The sequence below is a fragment of the Pungitius pungitius genome, chromosome 21 (genome assembly GCF_949316345.1).
Source record: "Pungitius pungitius chromosome 21, fPunPun2.1, whole genome shotgun sequence".
Classification (NCBI taxonomy): domain Eukaryota; kingdom Metazoa; phylum Chordata; class Actinopteri; order Perciformes; family Gasterosteidae; genus Pungitius; species Pungitius pungitius.
In genome coordinates, this window is record NC_084920.1 from 8223500 (window position 1) to 8248894 (window position 25395).

At 43.7% G+C, this 25395-nt stretch overlaps 2 protein-coding genes across 6 annotated transcripts in view; one reads left to right on the forward strand and one right to left on the reverse strand.

Moving 5' to 3' along the window:
• The window catches only part of usp54b (ubiquitin specific peptidase 54b), a 69978-nt gene that overhangs the window by 37702 nt on the left and 6881 nt on the right, over positions 1–25395 (reverse strand). For 4 of the 5 annotated variants that reach the window (XR_005119799.2, XM_037462781.2, XM_037462782.2 and 1 more), the window contains 2 exons: positions 24389–24911; positions 20146–20238 (listed from right to left, as the gene is read on the reverse strand). Coding sequence is in view for 4 of the 5 variants with exons in the window: in XM_037462781.2 (XP_037318678.2) it covers positions 20146–20238; positions 24389–24544 (249 nt within the window). In the remaining variant the exon portion in view is untranslated. Of the gene's footprint in view, positions 1–20145; positions 20239–23337; positions 23577–24388; positions 24912–25395 lie in introns of those variants that run through there. The other variant, XM_037462783.2, reaches the window with a different exon arrangement.
• Positions 8758–15090, forward strand: LOC134107900 (uncharacterized). The gene is made up of 4 exons (XM_062560215.1): positions 8758–8923; positions 14318–14558; positions 14721–14772; positions 14882–15090. Exons 1-4 carry the CDS (start codon positions 8758–8760, stop codon positions 15050–15052), a joined length of 630 nt encoding a protein of 209 aa, XP_062416199.1. The 3' UTR covers positions 15053–15090.

A 25395-nucleotide genomic window follows, 5' to 3' on the forward strand; every position in this document is an offset into this window, starting at 1 on the left:
TGTCATTTCCCAGTCATACGCTAGCTCAGATCGAGCCACTCGGTCCACTGTGACACACAAGCAAATCCCCTCTGCAACCAGCTCATCGCAGGACAATCATGTGATCAAAGTATTGGAGAATCAAAGTGAATTAACCAGGATGCTCATGAAACAGCAACTGTTGACTACACTACCTCAAGGAAATATCCCACTCTTTGAAGGACAAGTTCTAGAGTACAAATCATTCATTCACTCGTTTGAAAATATGATTGAACAGAAAACAGATAATAATAGAGATCGGTTACAATTTCTTATTCAGTATACTAAGGGCCAAGCACAAAGACTAGTCAAAAGTTGTGAGTACATGTCCCCAGATAGCGGCTATCAGAAAGCAAAGCAGTTACTGAAGGAAATCTTTGGAAACGAATACAGGATATCTTGTGCATACTTGGAAAAGGTCCTATCCTGGACTCAAATGAAATCTGAGGATTCCAAAATGCTGCAGGATTATGCCATGTCCTCAGGAGCTGCTGCAACGCTATGGAGGAAATGGACTACATGCAGGAACTGGACACCATATCTAGCATGAGAAGCATTGCCCTCAAGTTGCCATTCAAGCTCAAAGAACAATGGCGAAACACGGCTTACGAGCTACAAGAACGGCACCAGCGTAGGGTAAGAATTTTAGATCTTGTCTTTTATTGAAAAGCGAGCCCGTAGAGCAGCTGATCCAGAATTTTGGTGACCTTCAAGACCAGTCAACTAGTAGAGCTAAGGTTAGAGTCCCTACTCTGTCACAGCCCTCAAAGTCATCTGGCAGTAGCTATGCCACTAGTATTGCTCTTGCCCAAAAGGAGACAAAGCCTGAACCCTCTTGCCCCCTCTGTAGCTCAAATCACACATTGGACTTGTGCAAAGACTTCTCAAAGAAAATGCATAGAGACAAAATCAGTTTCTTAAAGACCAAGGGCATATGCTTTGGATGTCTCTCTGCAGGCCACATTAGTAAAGAGTGCAAAAAGCGTGTAAAGTTTGCAAGAAAACTCACCCAAGCATCTTGCATATTGGGATGGACGACAGCACAGCTAAAGAAGCAGAAAAACCCTCTGGTGTTATAGGCAGTGCATCAGCAGAGTTATGTGGTCATATAGGGGCCGGAGACCAAGAGTGCGCACTTTCCATCGTCCCCGTTAAGGTTAAGGCAGCAAAGGGCAGCCAAGTCTTGCAAGAGTATGCTCTCCTGGATCCAGGGTCGTCTGCTACCTTCTGCTCCGAGGAGCTCATGACACGTCTCAATCTCAAAGGAAGGAGAACACAAATTCTTCTACAAACAATGAATCAGGAAAATTCTGTTCCCACACATGTTGTGTCAGGAATTGAAGTTTCAGCATTGGACAGCGACAACTTCTCACCTCTTCCTGACACTTTCACTCAGAAGGAAATGCCAGTAACGACTAACAACATCCCAAGAAAGAGTGACTTAGCGCAATGGGCGTATTTAAGTGAAGTCAAAATCCCCTCTATTAGTGCAAAGGTAGAGCTGTTAATTGGAACAAATGCTCCAACCCTGATAGAGCCGTGGGAGGTTGTTAATAGCCAAAGTGGGGGCCCTTATGCAGCTAGAACACTATTGGGGTGGGTTGTAAATGGGCCACTTAGAAGTGGAACTGGCAGTGCAAAAAGTGTTACTGTGAATAGGATATCAGTGGCAAGGCTAGAGGAGCTTCTGATCTCACAGTACAATCAGGATTTTTCTGAAGTTGCCTCCGAGGAGACAACTGAAGTTTCCATTGAGGACAAAGGATTTCTGAAAATGGCCAATGAGGCAGTTCTGAATGATGGACATTACAATCTGAAATTACCCTTCAGAAAGGCTGATGTCTGTATGCCAAACAACTGCCAAATTGCAGAACAGAGCCTCCAGAGCCTAAAAAGGAAAATGGAAAAGGATGAGCAATATAAACAGGAATATGTTGCATTTTCAATGACATCTTTGAGAGTAATTATGCGGAGGAGGTCCCACAGGAAGAACTTGCACAGTCAACAGGAAACGTATGGTACTTGCCACACCACGGAGTGTACCACCCTAAAAAGAAAAAGCTCAGAGTAGACTGTGCTGCCTCTTACCAGGGTGTATCCCTTAACACCGAACTGCTGCAGGGACCCGACCTGACAAATTCACTCATTGGCGTCATCATGAGATTTCGCAAAGAGCCTGTTGCAATCATGTCTGAGATCAGGTCAATGTTCCATTAGGTTAGAGTAGCCAGATCTGATGTTAATTACTTGCGATTCCTGTGGTGGCCAAAAGGTGAGACCAGTCAAGCACCCAAGGAACACCGTATGCTTGTACACATTTTTGGTGCAGTGTCCTCCCCTAGCATTGCAAGCTTTGCATTAAGAAAAACTGCTGCGGACAATGAGAGTTGTTTTTCCCCTCAAGTAGCTGAAACAGCCCGGCACAACTTTTATGTGGACGACTGTGCAAAGTCTGTGGCCAAGGAATCTGACGCCATCCAGCTGGTGAAAGATGTCACTGCACTATGCAGCAAAGGTGGGTTCCAACTAACTCAGTGGGTCAGCAATAACAGGGCAGTTTTAGCATCAATCCCCAAAGAGCACAGAGCAAAGGAAATCAAAACACTGCATCTTGACAAAGACAGTTTGCCCATTGAAAGATCACTGGGACTGCAGTGGTGACCATTTCCAATTCAACATCAATCTGACCCAAAAGCCATACACCCGCAGAGGCATGCTCTCTGTTGTTAGTTCCATCTTTGATCCACTAGGCTTTCTTGCTCCTCTCATTCTCCCAGCTAAGCAGTTGCTACAGGAGCTCTGCCAGCGAGGCTTCGGATGGGATGAGCCTCTGCCAGCACTGTCTGCCAAACAGTGCTCAAGTACATTGCAAATGACCGAGCCAGGTATAAGACCTATGTAGCCAATAGGGTCTCACTGATTCGGGACAACACAGACCTGTCCCAATGGAGACACGTAAGCAGCAAGGACAATCCTGCTGATGATTCATCAAGAGGATTGAATGCAGGGAGATTCATGGAGCAAAGGAGATGGATACATGCCCCTGAATTCTTATGGAACACAAAGGAAAGTTGGCCAGTGGGAGAAGTATTGGACTCCTTGTCACAGGACGATCCAGAGGTCAGGAAAAGTGCCACTGTATTGTCAGCAGTAGTGAACCCTGCGACACCCACAGACCAGCTTATTACGTTCTTTTCGGACTGGTGGAGACTACTTAAAGCAGTGGCATGGTACCTCAGACTGAAAAGGAGGTTGATGCTGATTGTGAAAAGAGGAAAGGAGCAGCCCTCATCTCAAATCAGCACCCGCTCAAGCAGGAAAAAGATGAGGATACAAATTGAAGATTGCAGGACCTACCTTGGTGGGCAGCTCCTCACAGTTGAAGATCTGGCAGAGGCAGAAAGGTCAGTCGTCGCATACACCCAAAGAAAAGCATTCAGTGCGGAAATTGCAACACTGGAGATGACCCCACCCAGAGTACACAAGGGCAGTAAGATCTGCAGGCTTGATCCTGTCCTAGAAGAGGGCATTCTGAGAGAAGGTGGCCGACTGCACAAATCTGCAATGCCTGAGGAAACCAAACACCCCTGCATCTTGCACAAAGACTCGCACATCTCAATACTGCTCTTAAGACACATCCATGAACGCTGCGGCCACAATGGCAGAAACCATGTGCTATTGGAGCTCCGGAAAAAGTACTGGATTTTATAAGGCAACTCAGTTGCCAGGAAGGTGCTCTCAAAATGTGTCATGTGTCGACGTTCAAGGGGCAAGGCAAGTGACCAGAAGATGGCGGATTTGCCATTAGAAAGAATCCTACCTGACCTCCCTCCATTTACCAATATCGGATTGGACTACTTTAGCCCGTTTGAAGTGAAACGAGGGAGAACTGCCATCAAAAGATATGGTGTTCTTTTTACATGCATGTCTATTAGAGCTATTTATTTGGAAATTGCCTTTACACTTGACACAGACTCATGCATTCATGCTTTGAGGAGATTTGTCTGCAGGAGGGGCCAGGTGAAGCACATCAGGTCTGATAATGGAACAAACCTGGTGGGTGCACAATGAGAGCTCGAGAAGGCCCTGATGTCACTGAACGAGCAGAAAATTCAAGATGCCCTGCTTCCAGATGGAATCGAATGGAGTTTCAATCCACCATCAGCATCACACCATGGCGGAGCCTGGGAAAGGCTCATAAGATCTGTCCGCCAGGTGTTGAACTCTACTCTCCATCAACAGTCCGTCGATGATGAAGGCCTCCAAACACTGTTTTGCGAGGTGGAGGAAATCCTGAACAATCGTCCTCTCTGCACAGTGTCCTCAGACCCACATGACCTAGAGCCACTGACCCCAAATCACCTCCTGCTATTGAAAGCCAAGCCCATCCTACCACCTGGAACCTTCTTGAAGTCCGACATCTATGCCAAACGTCGCTGGAAACAGGTCCAGTATATGGCTGATCTCTTCTGGCAAAGGTGGACCAAAGAATATCTTCTGCTGCTGCAGGAGAGGCAGAAATGGACTTCACTAAAGAGGAACCTGAGCGTCGGAGACATAGTCCTGGTCGTTGACCCCACTGCTCCTCGAGGGTCCTGGCCATTGGGAAGAGTGCTGGAGACGAAACCTGATGCAAGGGGTCTGGTGCGGTCAGTGAAGCTCAAGACTTCAGTCCTTGAGCAGCCCATAACCAAGCTGTGCCAAATCCTTGAGTCTGAAGAGTGACCAGGGTTCCTGATCACATGAGAAAGGAATGTAATGTATACGTGACGTCATAGCTGGCTCAATCTATGCCAAAACATCAGGAGCAGGAGACAGTTTATAAGATGAAAGGAATACATGTTTATTAAATTATAACCCTAACAGAAAGAACTTCAATAATAAACTGAAATCACATATCCAAAAGCCATAAGGATCCTATGAGGTGGGTAGTCAGTAAGTCAGTGTTGTAAGTGTGGATGTGTGACAAAATGGTGTGGTGCGTGTATGCATGAAGAGAATAATTCAACACAACTGAAAACGCATGGAGAATACTGCCGGAGCGAAGGCCGGGGCTGCCTCCTCTCGAGTCCCCCCCCTCCAACTGGCAGGAGCCTGGCATATATAGACCTCAGGAGAGACACCGGGCCCAGGTGCTCTCCATTAGCCATCAGGACAATGCCCCACCCAGGCTCACCTGTAGGGAGACAGTTAGGTAGGCACCATCCACACACACTCATTATGTGTGTGGGGCATCACACCCCCCCCCCTTAAAGTCGTGGTCTCACTACGAACCACAGTTCCCTCAATACTAACAAAAATACCGGAGTGATCACTTCTATTAACATAAAATTAAAAAATAACCAATTAAGTGCACATCCATCAAATTTACAATGTTAACATTACCTCATACTAAGTTTTAACTAAATCTTAAAATACTTTTAGACGTTCCTAGAAGTTTAACCCTCAGAGTGTAACCACTCTTAGCCCTGCACCACCTGGACTCTCCTCCCCCCTTGACAGCTGGATCCTGATGTTTCAGCTAGCAATAAGGCTGTCAGGAGAAGAACAGGCCAGGGGCCACACCGCCAGTCTCTACAAAAAACAAACAAACAAACAAAAGAACATCAGAGATTAGATAGGGCTCTAAACAGGAGCACGAGACAATGCATCTGCCACCACATTATCCCTCCCTTTAATGTGCCTGATATCCAGAGCAAAGGACTGCAGAAGCAAAGACCACCTAATAAGCCTTTGGTTCGGACACTTAAGTGAGTTGAGAAATGTAAGTGGGTTGTGATCTGTATAAACTATAACTGGTACCCCAGACCCAACATACACACTAAAATGCCCCAAAGCCCACACCAGTGCCAATGCTTCCTTCTCAATCACAGAATAATTAAGCTGATGCTCATTAAACTTTTTGGAAAAAAAACTGACCGGCCTGTCCACCCCTCCAGTCAGCCTGCAACAGTACTGCACCTGCTCCAAAGTGACTCGCATCAACCTGCAGCTTGAACTGTCGATCCATGCGAGGAGCTGCCAACACTGGAGCAGAACACAACAAGATCTTAGCATTTTGGAACGCTTGCTGACAGCGGGAGGACCAGACAAACTTGACCTTGTCCTTTAGAAGTAAGAGGACAGACAACAGACGAAAAGTTTTTGCAGAAACTTCTATAGTATCCAATTAACCCCAAGAAGCGCATAAGTTCCCTCTTAGTAGTAGGAGGAGGGTAAGACTCCACAGCAGCGACCTTTGCCTGTACCAGCCGGACCTCACCCTGACCGACCACATGGCCAAGGTATGTGATTGTTGCACGAGCTAATTCACATTTTGCCAGATTCACTGTCAACCGCGCTTCAGCCAACCGCTGAAAGAGAGCGCGCACACGAGCAATGTGACACTCCCAGGTGTCACTGAAAACTACACAATCATCCAAATAAACGGCCACGCCCTCCAGGTCACCCACGACCCTATTCATGAGGCGTTGAAATGTTGCCGGTGCATTTCTCAACCCAAATGGCATAACTTTATACGAATAAAGACCAGATGGAATAATAAATGATGCAATCTCACGAGCTCTCTTTGAAAGCGGGACTTGCCAATATCCTTTCAACAAATCAAACTTGCTGACAAATCTGGCCGACCCAACCTGATCAATACAATCATCCATTCTAGGCAACGGAAAGGCATCTGGTCGTGTCACGTTGTTAACTTTCCGAAAATCTGTACAGAAACGAAACGACCCATCGGGCTTAGGAACCAAAATGCATGGCGAAGCCCAGCTAGATATTGTCGGCTCCGCAATACCATTCTCCAACATATATCGGCACTCGGCATCCAAAACCCGCTGTTTGTCTACAGAGACCCGATAAAAACGCTGTCGAATGGGTTTTGAATCAGTCAATGCAATATCATGCTCTATGAGATGAGTTTGCGAAGGTGCATCACTAAATAAGGTTGGGAATTCCGCAATCAAATCAACCAACTCTATGCGTTGCGACATGGAGAGATGACACAACAGGTTATCTAACCTGCCCAGGGTCTCAGTGTTTTTCAACCGCCCATACACCAATGTGTCATCAAATGTGGTGGTGTCCTTGCCCTCACCAACCACTTTAGAGACAGGACCCATGCTGGCTGCCAAACACACAGGCAGAATTTCCTCAGACTCACGACCATAGTATGGCTTTAACAGGTTCACATGAAATAACTGAGAAGGTTTACGACGGTTAGGAGTTGCAATGAGATAATTTTCATCTGAAAGTTTCTCAACCACAGTATGTGGACCTGTAAACTTTGCTTGAAATGGTGAGTTGATAATTGGCAAAAGAGCCAGAACCTGATCACCCGGACTGAAGTCCCTTCGTTCAGCCCGCTGATCATAACAGCGCTTCATTTTCACTTGAGCCCTTTCCAGGTTCTCTTTAGCCATTGAACCCGCCACATACAACTTCTGCCTGAACCCATTAACAAAGTCAATCAGATTTTTGGGAGGGTCGGGCGCCTTAAAATTGTCATGAAGCAGTGCAAGCGGCCCACGAACTAAATGACCAAAGACCAACTGATTTGGACTAAACCCGGTACTCTCCTGCACTACTTCACGAGCAGCCAGCATTAACCATGGCAAGCCATCCCCCCAATCTTTTCCCAACTCTGTACAATATGCCAGCAGCAACGATTTCAAGGTCTGGTGAAACCTCTCTAGCGCCCCCTGACTTTGAGCATGATACGCCGAGGACTTAGCATGTCTTACCCGGAGTTGTTTCAAAATCTGGGCAAACATGTGAGAAGTGAAATTTGAACCCCTGTCGCTCTGGAGAACCCGCGGAATGCCAAATATGGAGATGAACTGTGACAGAGCTTTAACCACAGCTCTAGTTGTAATGGAACGCAACGGATAGGCAGAAGGATACCTAGTCGCCTGGCACATCACAGTTAGCAGATACTTAGCACCAGACGCCGATGGAGGAAGAGGACCAACACAATCAATTATGATATGTTCAAATGGCTGTCCGATAGCAGGTATGGGGTGTAATGGGGCAGGCTTAATCGCTTGATTTGGTTTACCCGTCATTTGACAGATGTGACACGTTTTAATATATGCTGCAACATCCCGTCTTAGCCTAGGCCAAAAAAAATATTGCAAAATGCAGTAGTATGTTTTCCTTACGCCTAAATGCCCTGACTGGTCATGTGAAAGTTTCAAAACCAAATCCCTGTATTTAGCTGGCACCACCACCTGAAACACCGGTTCCCCCACCCCATAATCTCCGCAAGGCACCCACTTCCTCACCAGCAACCCATTATCAAGAAAGTACCCATTAGCACTATCCTGCACCTCACTACCTGTCAGAATTCCTTCAAACAGGCTGTTGATGGATGGATCGGAGAGCTGCTCTGCAACCAGCTCTTCCCGCGACACAGAAATAGACACATCAGACCAAGAAAATTTTGAACCTGTATCAACTTCATTACGCTCAATTTCACGAGCCCTGGCGCGCGTCACAGCCGCTGCCGCAAAAACCTGCGGAAAATCCCGCTCGCTCTCATCTGGACCATTGCCGACAACTGGACAAGGACTCACCAGTGGTGCTGGGGGCACATTAGCCCACACAAGGCCACCAGCATGCATATTTCCCAGGAGTACATCAATGCCCGCCATCGGAAACTCCTTGCGCAATGCCACCTCCACCTCACCATGGACCAAGCCACAGTTTAGCTCAATTTTGTGTGTAGGAGAAGAGATTATGGACATGCCCATCCCACGGCTCAACATAGCATCCCCCGTCGCTGATTTAGATGAAAACGGCAGAATAGACTGCAGAACATATGTGCCCAACGCCGCCGCGTCTCGCAGGATGTTCACAGGCACCTTTTCTCCGGACCCGACAAGAGAGACAAAGCCCCTCTCCACAAATGGTCGGTAAGCCACATCTACCCCACCAAGACTACTATCGCTCACCTGTAACGGACCCCCAGAACCGACATCAGCCACAGCAGGTGCCACAAATGTTGCCGATTTCACGTTTGTTTTATTTCTCTGTTGGAGTGCATAACAATCAGTTTTGATATGACCTTTCTTCCCACAGAAATGACACGTTTTTCCCCTGTCACGAGCAGCCCAACCTTTCTCATCCTCCGTTTTAACCCTACTGGTGAACGGTGCGTTATTATTATAGCTGGGTGCACTATATTGGCTGGGTGCAGTGTCCCCCGGTGCGTATTTTGCGCACCTCGCGGTACCCAATCTCGGTGAGTCAAAGCATATTGATCAGCCAAGGCGGCCGCCTCCCCCACAGTTTTAACCTGCTGTTCAGTGAGAAACGTTGCTATGCGATGTGGAATAGCGTTTTTAAACTGTTCTAACAGCACCAAGTCACATAACGTCTCATATGTCGTTCCACCTGCAGCGCCTCGCCAACGGTTAAAGTTGAGCACCAAGTCCCGTGAAAACTCCAAGTACGTTTGTTTTAGGTCTTTTCTGCTATCTCTAGAACGCTGACGGTAGCTCTCGGGCACCATTTCATACATTTTAAGAACAGCAGCCTTAACGGTGGTATAACTTAAACTATCAGTTACCGATAACGCTGAATAAGCCTCTTGCGCCTTCCCAGTAAGGACGCATTGCAGCATGACAGTCCGATCAGCATCAGGCCAACCTCTTGCATCCGCCAATCGTTCGAACAATGAAAAAAACATTTCCGGCTCTCTCTCATTGAACTTTGGTATCAAGCGCAAATTTCCCACCAAATCAAAATGCTTGTTCTCTGAATTTGAAGCTCCACCTTCACCACCCAAGAACCTCTGATCCATTTTTCCCACTTTCACGAGTTCTAATTTCTCTCTCTGCAACTTAATATTCAGTTTTTCATTTTCAAGTCTCTCTTTTTCTAGCACAACTTTCTCTCGCTCCATTTCAGTTTGATACCTTACCCTATCCATCTCCAATGTAATAAGCATAAGCTCTTTCTGTTGGTCAAATGTTAACCCTGGATTTGTTTTTACACCTTTAATAGGTAGGCTTAATGGCTCCGCAGCAGCCACCCCACCTCCCGGCGTTTCCTCCAGGGACGGCAAAACATTTAATTCTTCCAAATTAGCAACTAAAATCATCTTTAGTGTTGGTAATTTACGTCTCCTGTCCCCAATGTCAATGTGGTAATGGTCCGCGATTTCCAGCAACTGATCCTTTGTACTGTTATTTAAAAGATCAACTGATGGTGATGCCACAAACTCATCAATATGAGCCATCATTAATTGGTTGGATAATTGGACACCGCTTTGACACACCGATGCAACTTTAAACAAAGGAGTGTCCCCTATCTGCCTAACCAAATCTTCACTAACTCAACCCTAGCTCTTCATGGGGTTCGGCAGGGGTAATTATGCACTGACTATACGCTGGGGACAACGCAACTTTTAAACATCACGCTGTCAGCCACGTACTGTGCTCCCGAGACAACTGCTACTACTGCGTTCCCCCAACACTATCAAAAAAAAAAAATTATCCACGAAAGTTTAAAAAACTAACGTGGCTCTGCCTGACCTGGGACAAAGAGTAGCTCCCGTACTTATTTAAATACTCAATAACTTAACATCGATGTGTCATCAACCTTAATTGATCCATCCAATTAACTCAACCAATGAAAAGTCTAAGTTATAATAACGGCAACGGAAACCCGCACGCAACGCCAAACAATTTGAATCTTTTGAACAGCATCACATTGCTTAACCGAAATTCAAAACTTGAAAATGTGATACTCACTGATTCTGGACGAGCCCTCATTTGTCATAGCTGGCTCAAGCTATGCCAAAACAACAGGAGCAGGAGACAGTTTATAAGATGAAAGGAATACATGTTTATTAAATTATAACCCTAACAGAAAGAACTTCAATAATAAACTGAAATCACATATCCAAAAGCCATAAGGATCCTATGAGGTGGGTAGTCAGTAAGTCAGCGTTGTAAGTGTGGATGTGTGACAAAATGGTGTGGTGTGCATGAAGAGAATAATTCAACACAACTGAAAACGCATGGAGACTACTGCCGGAGCGAAGGCCGGGGCTGCCTCCTCTCGAGTCACCCCCCTCCAACTGGCAGGAGCCTGGCATATATAGACCTCAGGAGAGACACCGGGCCCAGGTGCTCTCCATTAGCCATCAGGACAATGCCCCACCCAGGCTCACCTGTAGGGAGACAGTTAGGTAGGCACCATCCACACACACTCATTATGTGTGTGGGGCATCACAGTACCTTCTCTAAATCATTATGCATTGCACACTTCTGAAAGCATTAAGTGCTTATTTAATTTATTGATAAATTGCCCCTCTTTTGGCTCCTTTCACGTTAACTTAAGTAATTGGTTCTACAGAGAACAATTAGGGGCCGGTGTGTAGGAGCCGCATTTAAGTTTTTTTTGTATCTTGAATGATTTATATATATTTCTTTCCTCTTTTGTATGGAGGACTAAAAGTGCCACAATTAAATAAATAAACACATCATTAAATAATTACTTAAATGTGTCATTAATTAATTAAAAAGAGAATTAAATACATAAATGTGTTATTAAATGTGTCATTAATTATTTCAAATACAGATTCATGTTATGTAAAATACATATATACTTATTTCACTATTTACATTTACATTTCATGATCCTGCGTTGCAGTGCTTCATGAATTACTTAAAACTGTCAAACTGACCCATCAAAAGTTGGTAGGCGGAACCTAACGCCTGATTGGTTACCCTGTGTATCAAGTCAAGACAAATCAATTCCGGATACTGGATTGATGCAGAGCTACTAAACGACTGAATCCATCCACCCCACCGTGGACAACAAATCTCCACCTGTTGCAAACACATGAATTGTAATGAAACATCTAGAAAGATGCATTGTTTATCTGCTAATATCACTGACCTGATGACCTTATGGTGGCCATCTATATGCCACAAAGAGTTTGGGCCAGGAATAAAATACTGCCGTGGCCAGGTACTCTACCAAAGCAATGGATCAGACTGGATTCGCGTTAGCCCCGCCCACTGACTTTGATGGGTCAGTTTGATAGTTTTAAGTAATTCATGAAGCACTGCAACGCAGGATCATGAAATGTAAATGTAAATAGTGAAATAAGTATATATGTATTTTACATAACATGAATCTGTATTTTAATTAATTAATGACACATTTAATTACACATTTATGTATTTAATTCTAATTTTAATTAATTAATGACACATTTAAGTAATTATTTAATTGTGTATTTATTTACTTAATTGTGGCACTTTTAGTCCTCCATACTTTTGTGGAATCGCAAGTGTGCGCCCTCTGTAGGTGAAAGGACAGACCGAAAGACACGCATGACGGGAGGAAGGCAGGCGCAAATACCGTCATTGACCTCAGGGCTGAGGTTGTGAACCAGGCTGTCGCCGTTTTGGGCCTGTTCAGCTTGTCATAGTAATTTTGTTTTGTGACAATCTTTTTTGTACAATAAACTGGCAACATTGGATGGTCAAACTCCCTTAGCATTGAATTATTGAACAGAACTGCGAGTCTTGACATTGCTTTCCTGCTTTCCTCATGGTGGTAAAATCAACAAAGACATAGGAATAGGATCTAAGGGTTAAAGGAGAAAACTCAACTGTTTTTGCCACTACAGGTACTGTAGAAAATCGCATTAACCAAAAATTGCTGTGAAATAGTTTTTGACCGTGCTTGTGAGCAGTAAACTACTGTAGAACAATATCACAGTAATTTATTGTGTATTCATTCAAGTCCTTAATTAACTGTGTAATATCAAATTAACAATTTGTGTACTGTAGAAAAACACAGTAACCAAATAGTCACAGTCATTAAAAATGTGAGAAATAATTACTGTAGAAAGTGAGCAAGTAGTGTACTGTGTATTTATTTATTTAACATATGATGGTATTTTCTTTACAAATTTCACAATATACACCACATTATGCAAATAGGTTAGTTTAGATGGTAAAGCTCTGTATTTGCAACCACATTGAATCAATACGATTGTACCATTCTGTGACTGATTTCAATGGATAGGATGGTCGTACAGCTCAGCACAACAGTACTGGAGTAGAAATAACAAGTTACCCTGCACAACTAGCATCCTAAATTGAGTTAAAGGATTTGTGCTGGTTAACTTTTTTTTCATGCCACATTTTTTAACGAACAACGAGTGGGACACAATTGAAGGACTGGATCTGAAAAGGCAAGATAATTGCCTGTAAGTTGAAGGTTTTTCTGAACATGCTCTGTCCTGACTAAATCTAGCGTTAATTATCAGTTCAGTAATTGATTTGTAGTGTTTTATGTTAGCAAAAATGTTTTTTAGTTCCAACCGTTTCTAAAGTGTGTTTACCTTTCTTCCGTTAACTTATCCAAATGCCCTACTAATGTAAGGTTTGTAAATTCAGTGCAGCGTCAATTTCTGCATTCATTTTAAATGTCTCTTGTGTCTCCTTCCTGTAATGATTGGAGACAGGATCAAAACTGCACCTGAAGGTGATGTTTGGCAGTTATTGCTCAAGCTAAGGGAGGTTGTTGATCTGATATGTGCACCCAAGATCCATACCAACCAAGTGGCATATCTCAAGATTCTTATTGAGGAATACCTCCATCAAAAAGCACTTTGTTTCCAGGAAAGTCGCTAAAAGCCAAACACCACTACCTATTACCTATTAGATTGTGGACATTGCGCTTTGAAAGCAAGCACAGCTATTTTAAGCAGTGTGCTAGGAAACTGCATAACTTTAAAAACCTCTGCAGTACTTTAGCTGAAAGACACCAGTTGCTACAAACATATTTACACTCCGGCAGCTTGTTTCCTCGAATGCTTCAAATAGGGGAAGCAACTAAGTTTGATGACCAACTATACCAGATTGGCATTCAGAGGGCTATCAGGTTCAAAGGCCTTTGTCCAGAAGACACTATTGAAACACCTTCTGTAACACAGGTACACTGTACAAAAGAGGCATGGCAGTTGTAGTGTCCCAAAATGATATTGGCTACACCTTTGGAAAAATTGTGCTCATCCTGATCAATCAGTCATGTGTGCATTTTGTTGTAGAGCTGTATCGGTCAGTGCCTGTCGTGGATCTTGGTGTGTCTACAAATCACTAATTCTGCTCATTATGAGTGTCTGACCATTCAGAGTCTTGCTGATTACTACCCATTGAATGAAAACAATAAGTTTGGTCTTCACCTGATTGCTCTTCACCATTCTGTGTGTTACATGTAAAAGACGAATAAATGAATTCTATTGAGAGTGTGATAAAGGCAGTGCTGCCATAACTAGATGGTGAGAGACTGAAGACGGTTGTTGCTGAGTTGGTGTCCAAGTTTGGAGTGGAAACACCAGATGATCTACAGTTCATCACGGAGGGAGACATTGGACATCTTCTAACACCCGTTCAGTGCAGAAAAATTATTAATGGCTGCAAAAGAGGTAAGCATTTCGATGTAGAGGCTTATTTTGCTCTGATATTAATGTACATGTTTAAGTTATTTGTAGCTCAAATGATTCCAATAATCTTCCAGCATAGATGCAAATATTCTTCTCACTTTTGTTTTCTGTATGCAGATCAAACAACATCAACCGTGGCCACATCTTTACATAAACAGTGGTTCGTCCAGCATATCGTATTTTACCAGTTCAATCAGTTCACAGGAGAACAGCATTTGGTTCATTTGTCTCTCAGAAGAGCCATTGACAATGATAATAGACCAGAGGTAGAAGATCGTAGACACATGGTGACGGACATCGTTGATTCCATGTGTGGACACTGCTTGAACCCCACACGAAAAGACTGTACAGCAGTAGCAAAAGCTATAACCCAGAAATATCCTGGGAGCTTTTTAGATAAAAACTGATGAGGGAGAAATAATTGGATGCGGATACTTCAGTTTACTGAATCAGCTCAAGACCAGAGTTGAGTATGTCAACAGAGGCAACACCCTCTCCCGTCTCAGGAAGCCCAGCTACTCTCAGACCAGTGATGATGACCAGCCAAGGTTAAAATGTCTAGGTTAGTAGTATGTATAATATCAAAGTATTAGAAAACAAAAATGAAGGGGGAAAACTAGTAACATTGGACACTCACACATTCATGCACATCAAGGCTATTGGCAAGACTCTGGTTGACACAACCGTGTATTTCTGGGACCATCAGATACTGTATGCATGAGTTAGACAGTAATTTCTGTGAGGGCCACCAGGTAATTTGGCCAGTTCTTAAGCCTTGAACATATAAGGCTGTAAAAAATGTCTTTTGTGTCTGTTTTGTATAAGAGACTTTCAAATGAAATGCAGGTCTCAAAACTGCCTGATTCCAAATAATAACATCCATTTTCATTTGTATTAGGTTTCTTTGTCAGGATCAACCCAGAATCCAGCAAATGTGGTGGCAAATTCAAAAAGGGCCAGGAAACCGGAAGACCGGTTAAACGCAAAAGCTCAGGCATCAACCAACGCGTCATATCATTCATGAGGGACTTCTCCATGTTCAACCTGCTAAATGATTAGATGGAGGTAAGGCTTGTATAATGATGTGGCCTTTAAATTAAGGAGTTAACTGTTTGGTTATTTATACATGAAGAGGTTCTTATCTGTCTTTTAATTGTATGTTTTTTATGTTAATGTTCATGTTAAATGTGATATTCGCTTCTAAAGAAGTGTTTTTGTTAAATTTGCCTTCAAAATGTGAAAGGAAAATTTCATTTGCAAATAAAACCTGCATGGAGTGAAGAAATTCCAATCTCTGTGGTATTCTGTGGGTCTTCGTTACTAAGTTCCTGATAGTTAGATCCGGTGGTGTCTAGTCCGATATAGAACCAGCCGTTATTATATTGAGTACTGAATTTTATGCTGCAGCTAAAACAGTGTTACCATAAAATAAACCGTACCACTTATTTTACAGGTCAAACTCTAACTTGTGAAAAAAATTACACTACTTGGAGATGGGGTATATATTACGGTTATAACACAATTACTATAACAAGAAATATGTTATTACATTTTTAATTATTTGTTTCACTCTTATTTCACAATCGAAAAACTATTCAAAAATACAATACAAAACATTTACGATATTATACTGTGATTTATTTTACAGTAAGTTACTTGTCACTAGCTGCCAGTTAATAAGTGTGATTTTTTTCACAGTAGTATATTGTGATTCATTTTACAGTAAGTTACTTGTCACTAGCTGCCAGTTAATACGTGTGATTCTTTTCACAGTAGTATATTGTGATTCATTCTACAGTAAGTTACTTGTCACTTGCTGCCAGTTAATAACTGTGATTCCTTTCACAGTAGTATATTGTAATTTATTTTACAGTTAGTTACTTGTCACTAGCTGCCAGTTAATAAGCTAGTTAATAGTTTGTTTGTTACAGTGCAGAATAACATGAGAGCATCCAGCCAGGAATATAAACCTCACAGAATTCATCCCAGTTTGAGCTTCAATAAATGAAGCTGTTTGTATTTTCCCCTCTTGAGGTCTTTGGTTATTATTTGAAAAATTTCAGAACCCATATTTGACATTTTGGAATCAAGAGAGCTGTGATCAGATGGGAATGAGATGTCATAAAACAATAGAATATTTGTCTGTGTGTGCAAGACTTGGCAATGGGTGAGGTAATGCAGTCGTACTGCCAGGGAGAGTGTATATATGTGTGTGTAGGTGTGCTAGTGTGTGTATGTTAGTTTGTGTGTGTGTCTGAGATAGAGGGAGGGAGAAAAGGAAAGAGCAAAAAAGTACCATACAAGCAACCCGGGTTACTGTGTCTGTGCTTGAGTGTGCGCATGTGTGTGTGTGTGAGAGTGTGTGTGTAAGTTATGGTGGCTGTGCTGACTGCAGCAATGCGCCAAGGAGGGGGAATATACCCTACAGAGAGAGGGAGGAAGGGAGGGTGAGTGAGGGAGGGAGGGAGGTGTGAGTGTGTGCACATGCACTGGTCCAAGTGTGAAGACAAAAACAATCTACACCAACTCCAACATTCATTCAACTTTCTCTTTTCTTCACTCCCACCTCTTCCTCTCTTCCTATTTTTTTTGTGCGTGTGTGTGTGTGTGTGTGTGCGTGCTCTGCTGTTGAGAGAGATAAAGTGTTGCAGGGATTTTGAGAGGGATAGCAGGCAGCCTCTGAACTTCTGTTAATCACAAAGACGGGCGTCTTCATCTGCCGCAGATAAACCCCAATTCACACACTTTCCCTCCAAAATAAAACGGCCCTTGATCGGCGTTTATCTAAAACGCATGTTTAAAAAATGTAACCAGCCGTTAAAGTTAATTAGTAAAGTTAATTTGGTGCGTCTCCCGCCGAGTTCTCCAGAGACTTTAATCTGCTGGGAACAGACTGGGAGGACAACCTGTAGGAGAGGCGGTGGCAGGACGCTTAATGGACAGAGACAGAACAGTGTGAACACGAGGACAATACCACGGATTTGCACACCCACGGCTGACGCACACACAAAACACACACAAGCCTCTGCGTGTGGGCGTTTGTGTGTGTGTGTGGTGAGCATCCTAGCTTGGTGAGAGATTTGTGTGCACCTCAAGGCACACAGTGTAGCAGCCTACATGTGCAGCATTCAAGTGAGATTTAAGTGCACGATTGTGTTTGTGTGGCATAGCAGCGTGGGCTGTGCTAGCTCAGCGCTTTCAGTCAGCCAATTAATTACAGAAAAGCGCTAGAGACAGAAGAGCGTGTAGAACACACACAACGCCGCTACTACGCACACACACACACACACACACTATTACTACACCGCAGGACATTACACACAACACTTCCCTTCACTCAGACACATATTTGTCATCATTGATGCAACAAAAGGCTGAAACAGAGCCACATAAGGCCGGTTCATTACGAGGGATTTACAATGCTCATCTTCTGTATAGTTGCTTTCTATCAGCAGCGTTTCAGCCTGAAAGCACATTATAAAATCCATATCTACATCGTAAGACAGCTTTTTACTGGGCAAGAGCGTCTAGTGCAAAGTACATGATGTGTTTTACACAATGGAGGAAGACGACGGAGAAGCAACACTGCAGAGAAACACTACGGCATTACAAGTAAAAGTTCTGCATTCTTCTGTTGTGAGGAATTAGAGAAAACAGTTCTTCTTGTGGAGAAGAGAAGAGTAGTTTGATTCTGTACACATGACATCCATTGCATTCTGTCCATCCCGGGAGAGGGATCCCTCCTCTGACGTTCTCCCTAAGGTTTCTTCCCTTTTTTCCCCATTGAAGGGTTTTTTCATATTTTGGGGAGTTTTTCCTGTGCCGATGTGAGGGTTTTGAGGATGTTGCATGTGTACAGACTGTAAACAGCGCCGGCGCTCCGCACACGCACATCACACACTGCGCGTAGGGCACCAAGTGCCTGGGGGGGCATCAAAAATCTGGGTCATGAAAAATCATCACAGTAGGCTACTAGTATAAATAACAAATAAAATATGTCTTAAGCATGTTAATATGCAAAATTAGTGGAGAAAAAGGGGAACCTCCTGTGCGGCCCCCCCTCCCAGTGGTTTGTTCGATTATGCCTCAAATCTCAAATGTGGCAGACAGGTTTGAAATGGCTTCGAAAAGGCATCAAGAGTCGGGGGCGTGAAAAAGAAAAAAGAAGAGACAGCGGGATGATGCTCACGCGTCGCTCTCAGGTAAGACAATGTTTTAAATCAGTGGTCCCCAAACTTTGTCATGTGAGGACCGTTGCTAGCGGTCAACGGGCCGGCTGGCCACATATACTTGCGCTCAATATGTCCGCACGGACCGCCGGTGGGCCGTAATCCGTACTCGTCCGCAGGCCCCCCGAAGTTTCTTTTACCGGTACCGTTTTTGTTATCATTTGTTTTTTATGTTACCGTTATCGTTTCTGTTACTGTTAGCAATAAGACTAGCAATCATTCCTTAGGTTGCTAGCTAGCTAGCAATGGTAATTCTGATTATGCTTAAATTGGGCCTGCTATTTCTTTTAGCCATCAGAGATATAGTCAGGTAACGTTAGCCTATTAGCCTAGTTTGCTTTGCACTTCAGGACGCTTTTTTTGCGTTTGTTATCAATTATGTTGAAACAATCTTATTGTGTAGTGAAAAAGTAGCCTAGCTACAAGTGACACTTTCACAACGTAATGAAATGATGAGTGGGAAACGGCTCTTGGTAAGGTTAACTTTGGAAAAACCCTTCGACTGAACGTGATGTGATTAGGTAACGTTTAAGTGGGCTGGCTGTCATCAGCATCAATGGGGACGTGGCTCAGAAACTGTCATATGACCTGATAGCTGATTTTGCAGCTAGGAAATGCAGGCGTGTGCCTCTGTAGGGCCTTTGACAATTGATGGTAGTGAAAATGTTTGTAATATAGTTCTATCCGATAGCAGGTCTCTTTTATAGAGATGGTGAAGTAAATTCTACTGTGCAGTTTGTACTTATGTATGGTTATTTGCACTTTAAAATTTGCACTTTATTATTATTATTTGTACTTATGTATATTATTTACTGAAGAAATGTGCACATTATTACTTACACGGTTATATACTTGAATACTTTCTGCGTTTACAATGTTCAGTTCCAAATCTGTGTTTTTAGTAATTGTGGTGGTATTTGGTATTTATAATTTTATCTTTTATATAATTTATTTTTTTTAATGTTTGTTTATGTGAATTATTCATGTTTAAGTTATTTGGGAAATAAAGAGAACCTAACTAAGATATTCTGAATGGTTGTTATTCCTTTGGTGGTGGTGGTTGGTTGGTTCGATGGTTGGGGGGGCACCACCAAGCATTTGTGCTTAGGGCACCGAAATGGCTAGTATGACTGTAAAGCCCTCAGAGGCAAATTTGTAATTTGCGATTCTGGGCTATACAAAATAATATTAATTGAATTGAATTGAATAAAGGAAAAGAAAGTATACAGTGAGCGGAAAGAAGGGAAAAAATAAGGAAACAACAACGGAAGGAAAGCGGAAAAAAGAGAGAAGAATGAACATCCCTTCGGTACGTCAGTCTCAAACCACAATGTGTATCGAGCAGCAGGAAGGAAACTGCCACGGCAGAGAGCTGCACACCCTGGTCAGACCTGCACAGGCCATCAGAGTACAACGGCAGAGAGGTTTTACCTTCAGAGCGCAGAAGATACACGAGTCCTCCATGCACTTGTGTGTGGTCAGCTGGCGAAAGCTTCTGCGAAAGATGTCGAGATGCCACAGGACCTGTGAGACACACAGAGGGAGAGGACATAAAGCAAGTGGACCATTTGGAATGGAATATTCTGCACATTATAGTTATGTAAAAAGGTAATGGGATCTTCCTGCAAGGGGTTTCTTCCTTCTTCTTTAAAGGAGTGGAAGAAAACATCTGTACGTGATACGTTATTGATTGTAATCCATGTCAGGTGCTCTGATTGCATAAAAGTGCTACGATGTTGGGCGTTACAGGAATGCAAATGTAATGTTTAACAAAATGTAAAGATGAATTGTGTTTCTTTAGTTCTGTTACCCGGGGGTTTCATCTTGTATGGCTCCAATGTTGATCCAAGATGATGCTTTTTTCAAATACCCAGCTCTTGCTTGAGTTATTAGTATCTTTTTTAGCCCAATGGCAAATTAATCAAAAAGTCTCATTCACGCATAAAAAGCACATCTGTATCTAGATCACAGGTTCTTAAAATGGGTGTAGCACCACCAGTGCATTACCTTAAATATGGGTCAAGGGGGCCACAAGATTAGTTTTTTCCATATTTTTATGATACCCTTGAAATAATCTTTCACAACAAACACACAGGGCAATGTGTACTTTCTCCAGTTGCTTTGGAGGCGTTCTTTAAAGCAACCGTCAAATATTAAGTTGTGCCGTAGCTAAGATTGACATTGATTATGGCCTGTTGCCATAGTGACGGGACATGTTTTCTGGGTGCGCAGCGTCAGGAATAGCCACTGACAGAGCGAGTGATGGAACCATTTGAAAGGAAGTTATTTTAACCATGGTTTGAATTACAGTTTGTAAGCCACTGATCTACTTCATCTGGACATCGGCTGTCACACATTACCGTTCAAGTAACTGGTGAAGCCGCTCCGTAATGTTTTCACTTGATCTATTTCATTTGCATGAGTGTAATTAATCGCAGAAAAGAAACAAGGAAGAACACATGTAGGGAAGTTGTAGGTATTAGAGAAGTGGTCTGCTCGATTCAGGTCTCCTCATGCCCTTGTTTCACTCTCTCTCTCTCTCTCTCTCTCTCTCTCTGAATGGAAGGAGTGCGGAGTGAACGGAGCGTGGCGTGAGGTGAATTGTTTGATTGTGATCGTTTTGAGCTAGAATTTTGTTTATTTACGAGTCTTTATGGTGTGAATGTGTATGTGTGATTTTGTTTCTGTCTGTCTTAATTTATGCGTGTTTGTAGCTGATCGGCGTGCTGCACGCACAGATGAACCTCACGGGGCTAACGCGGAAGCGTGGAGAAGGCGCGCAAGGTCGGTGGGGAGTCAGATGAAGGGGTGAGTGGGGCCCAACCGGTCAGTCAGGTGGGGGAGGGGATGGGCGAAGCCCAGCTGATCGATCACGGGAGGGAGGGTGTGAGTGTAGGTGTGGATGGGGAGGTGAATGCAGCCCAGCGGGCAAGTCTTGTGTGTGACCGCATGAAAGAGGGGACGAGTGGGGTGAGTCGGGAGAACCATGGTGAAAGAGAAGGGGGGAGCACAACCGAGTGAGGCGTCAGCCTGGCTGAGGAGGATCGTGTGCAGGGCGACCCCGCGGACAACTAGATGCTGGAGGAGTGCGGCGGAGTCCAGATCGTCCAAACTGATTACACTAGATACATTCTATATTATATACCTGTCTAGTTTGTATACATATTGTTATTATTTAATAGCAATATGTATACAAATCAAATAATATATAGGATTCCCACGCACACAAAAACCGTAGCAATACAAGTCTGCACTGTGTGTGTGTGTATTCATTAAGGAGAGAGTGATAGGTGGAGGATAAGACTGAATGCTGACGCTACTGTACGCCCCCCTCCCCTCTCTGTTTCTCTGTGTTTTTTTTGGTTGTGATGAATGGGCTCCCTGCACAGCACTGCAGAAGCCACACGGACACTACTGCCCACCCGCCTCTCTCCATCTCCATCTGCCTGTCCCACTCTTTTTTTTCCCACATCCGTCCACCTGTCCCACTGCTCTTCTTCTTCTCACGTTTAGTCAACCCATGTATTTCTGCCTCATCAAAGCCTATACGTCCTTTAGCTATTTTATTTTTACCCAGCGTTTACACAGAGAGAAGTTGCTGAGCGTGTTCCTACACTTTACCTCACAGCACCTTCTTTCTCCCTCATTAAATTTCACACTTGCTTCACACAGAACAACCACCGCTGCTTTTGCTGCTGCTGCGGCATCACCCCAGCAGCTCCACTGCAGCAGCGGGGTGTTAAGTGCCTTGCCCAAGGGGCCCCTGGGAGCATCGAGGCCGCAAAAAGTATTTCACTTCACCAACTATTAATGAGACATTAATTCATTCATCATTCATTCAGAGCAATTTTGAATTGATTAATGAGGCATTTTGTAACATTTTAGATTGAAATTCTTTAGGTTTCGGAGGTGAAATGTGAATTTTTCATCAACCTGTTTTTTTTTTTTTTTTACAGACCAAAGGAATAAAAGTTATTTTACATTACATTACATGTCATTTAGCTGACGCTTTTAAAGCAACTTAGATTGCATTATAACCCATGCGTTACATTTTGCCTGGGGAGCAATTAGGGGTTAGGTGTCTTGCTGCTCAGGGACACTTCCACATGGCACATGGGGCAGCCGGGATCCGAATGGCCAACCTTGCGGCTCCCAGCGCATCACGCTACTCTATGAGCCACCATCGCCATATTTCAAAGGCAGATCGCCAATCGTTTGTAGTTGAACCTGAACTGCCCCTGGAGTCCGTTGCGAAACTTAACTTTGACCCCTTAATCTTCACCCACGCACACACGCTTCAGTCCATTAAGATCATGTGACATGCACACTCACACACACAGAAATACACAGTAAAACAGCAACGGGCATTACAAACACGTTAACATTCATTTCATCCCCACTCATCTGTTTCCTGTTAAAAATCCTCTCCCCTTTGTGGGGGTGAGTGTGTGTGTGTGTGCATGTCCTTGAAATGGCCCGCTTCTCTCCCCATTGAAGCCGCTTTGCACGCCTTTGTTGAGGCGTTCGCTCACAGTAACAGACCTTGTGTCCTTCACAGAGTCTTTTCATCCATCTCTTCTCCTTTCACCACAAACACGTCTTTTCCCCTCTTTTGCCCCCTACCTTATCAGACTCTTTAGTTCCACTCTTTCTCTCGACAGTATCCCCTTTGGTCTTGTCAGTTATTTCACCCTGCATACTCCTCATTCCTCTTTCTTCTCTTCTTGTCCTTCAGCAACTTTCCTTCTTCTAGTCTATTCCTGTGCTCTCTTTAACTCTCCCTAAGCTTCTGCCCCATCATCCCCCTCCCTCTCCCACTCCAGCTTACTGCTGCCTCTCTCTCTCTCTCTCTTGTTCTTTCTTTCAAGCCAGTAGTCAAGAGACACTTTTGTGTGTGTGTGTGTGTGTATGTGTGTGTGTGTGTGTACAGAAGGTGAGTTTGTGCCAGCTGGAGGTCTTGGGAGGAAGGAAGAGAGGTGTTTGTGTGTGAAGAGAGAGGGAGAAGTGATGCAGCAGTAGCAGCGCAGCGTAAGCATCTCCACACACAGAAGACTGGATTTCCACGCTGAAGCCAGACTGGCAGCGCTGCCAAAACCCGCCGACACACGCAAACATCCCGTTTATGTTGCCCCTGATCTCATCCCTGTCAGGCTTAAATATCAATTTACTGCCTGAAAAAATTCCACTTTGAGAAGATGAAGTAAAAACTTCAAATCTTCTTAGTGTGAAAGTGTGAATTTGAAAGTTGGATTTGAGAGGAAACACTGATTTTGAGTTTAAAATAAGTATCTGATGATCACCATGATATAATCAGAAGTTGTGCCTCTTTCAACATCTGTCCAGTTTTAGGGGGGTGGAAAGTACTTTGGCCTTGATTAAAGTGTGATGCAATCACACTTTAATCAATCATTGCATTGATTTAATCAATCAATGCAATCATCAAATAAGTCATCCCATTTCTATATAAAAAAGAATTGGTTATTACATATTTTTATTGTTTGCTTTTGAGTGTTTGCTAGTTCTGCTATAAAACATGCTAAAATATTTTCCTGTGCCTGTGAGAGCTACATTTGTGATGATTGGTTTGATTGACGCTAGTAAAGTGCCCTACATTGTCATAAATAAACATGTTACCCCCTAATACTCATGTCAGGTGTGTGTTCATCCAACTGACCTGCAGAGCGCTGTTGAGGAAGCAGCTGTTCTGTCCTGGCTCGTTGCTTAGGCCTTTGCTCGGTGCGATAGATGTCATGGTTCTCGGGGTCACCAGCCCCTGTGCCCCGCCTACCGCTCCGCCACCCGACGCAAAGTAGTTCCGCTTCCACGACATCACTACCTGGGCCCCCCAGTTTCCACGGCGAGGCTGGGGAAGGGGCGGGGCAGCAGACCGAGGCAAGGCCTCTATGTCCCTCCCATGAGAGAGGACGAGGGAGAATAGGAGGAAAACAGAGGAGGAAGAGGAGGGAGGAAGAAGAGGGAGGAAGAGTAGGGAGGCTGTTGGTGGAGGAGATGCGTTGTGTGTTGGATGGGGATTTGGCACCCATGCAACCCTTTCTCTCTCCAGTTGTGTTTTCACTTCAGATCCTTCCCACTTTCTGGAGCCGGCGGTAGGCTTTTTCTTTTTTTAGCTCCTTGGATTTAGCAGTTTGGATGAGAGTTTGTCCGAGCGGTCCAGATTCTGACTTCTTTCACTTTACCTGCAAGACACATCGAGAAAACTGTTGGTACTTCTCACATGAAACAGCTGGCAACATACAATCATAACAGGATTTTTTTAAATACTGAATAATATAAACTACTGTGTGTGGAAGGTTCCATCAGTAGTCTAAACATTATTTGCAAAACTCACAAGATTAATACTGTTTTGGGGTCTAGACTCCCTCTCCTGGTTTTAAAATGTGTCCTCTGCTGCTAAGCTTATCTCGTCACATTAAGTGCTGTAGATGTGTTTGTGTTAGCTAGCTAGCTTACTGTTAAACTAGCCATGTCCAAAAACGTTTTAGTGCACATGGTCTCTACATTTTAGTCTCATTGTTCTCATCACGTTGAATGAACCCACTTAATAAAATCTTCTCAGCAACAAAAAGTAGGTGGACAAAGCAAGCGCCTGGCTCTTGAAAACATTTTGCAGCTAACGGCAAACACAAAGATATTTCTCAGAGGTATGTTGAGACCAAAACA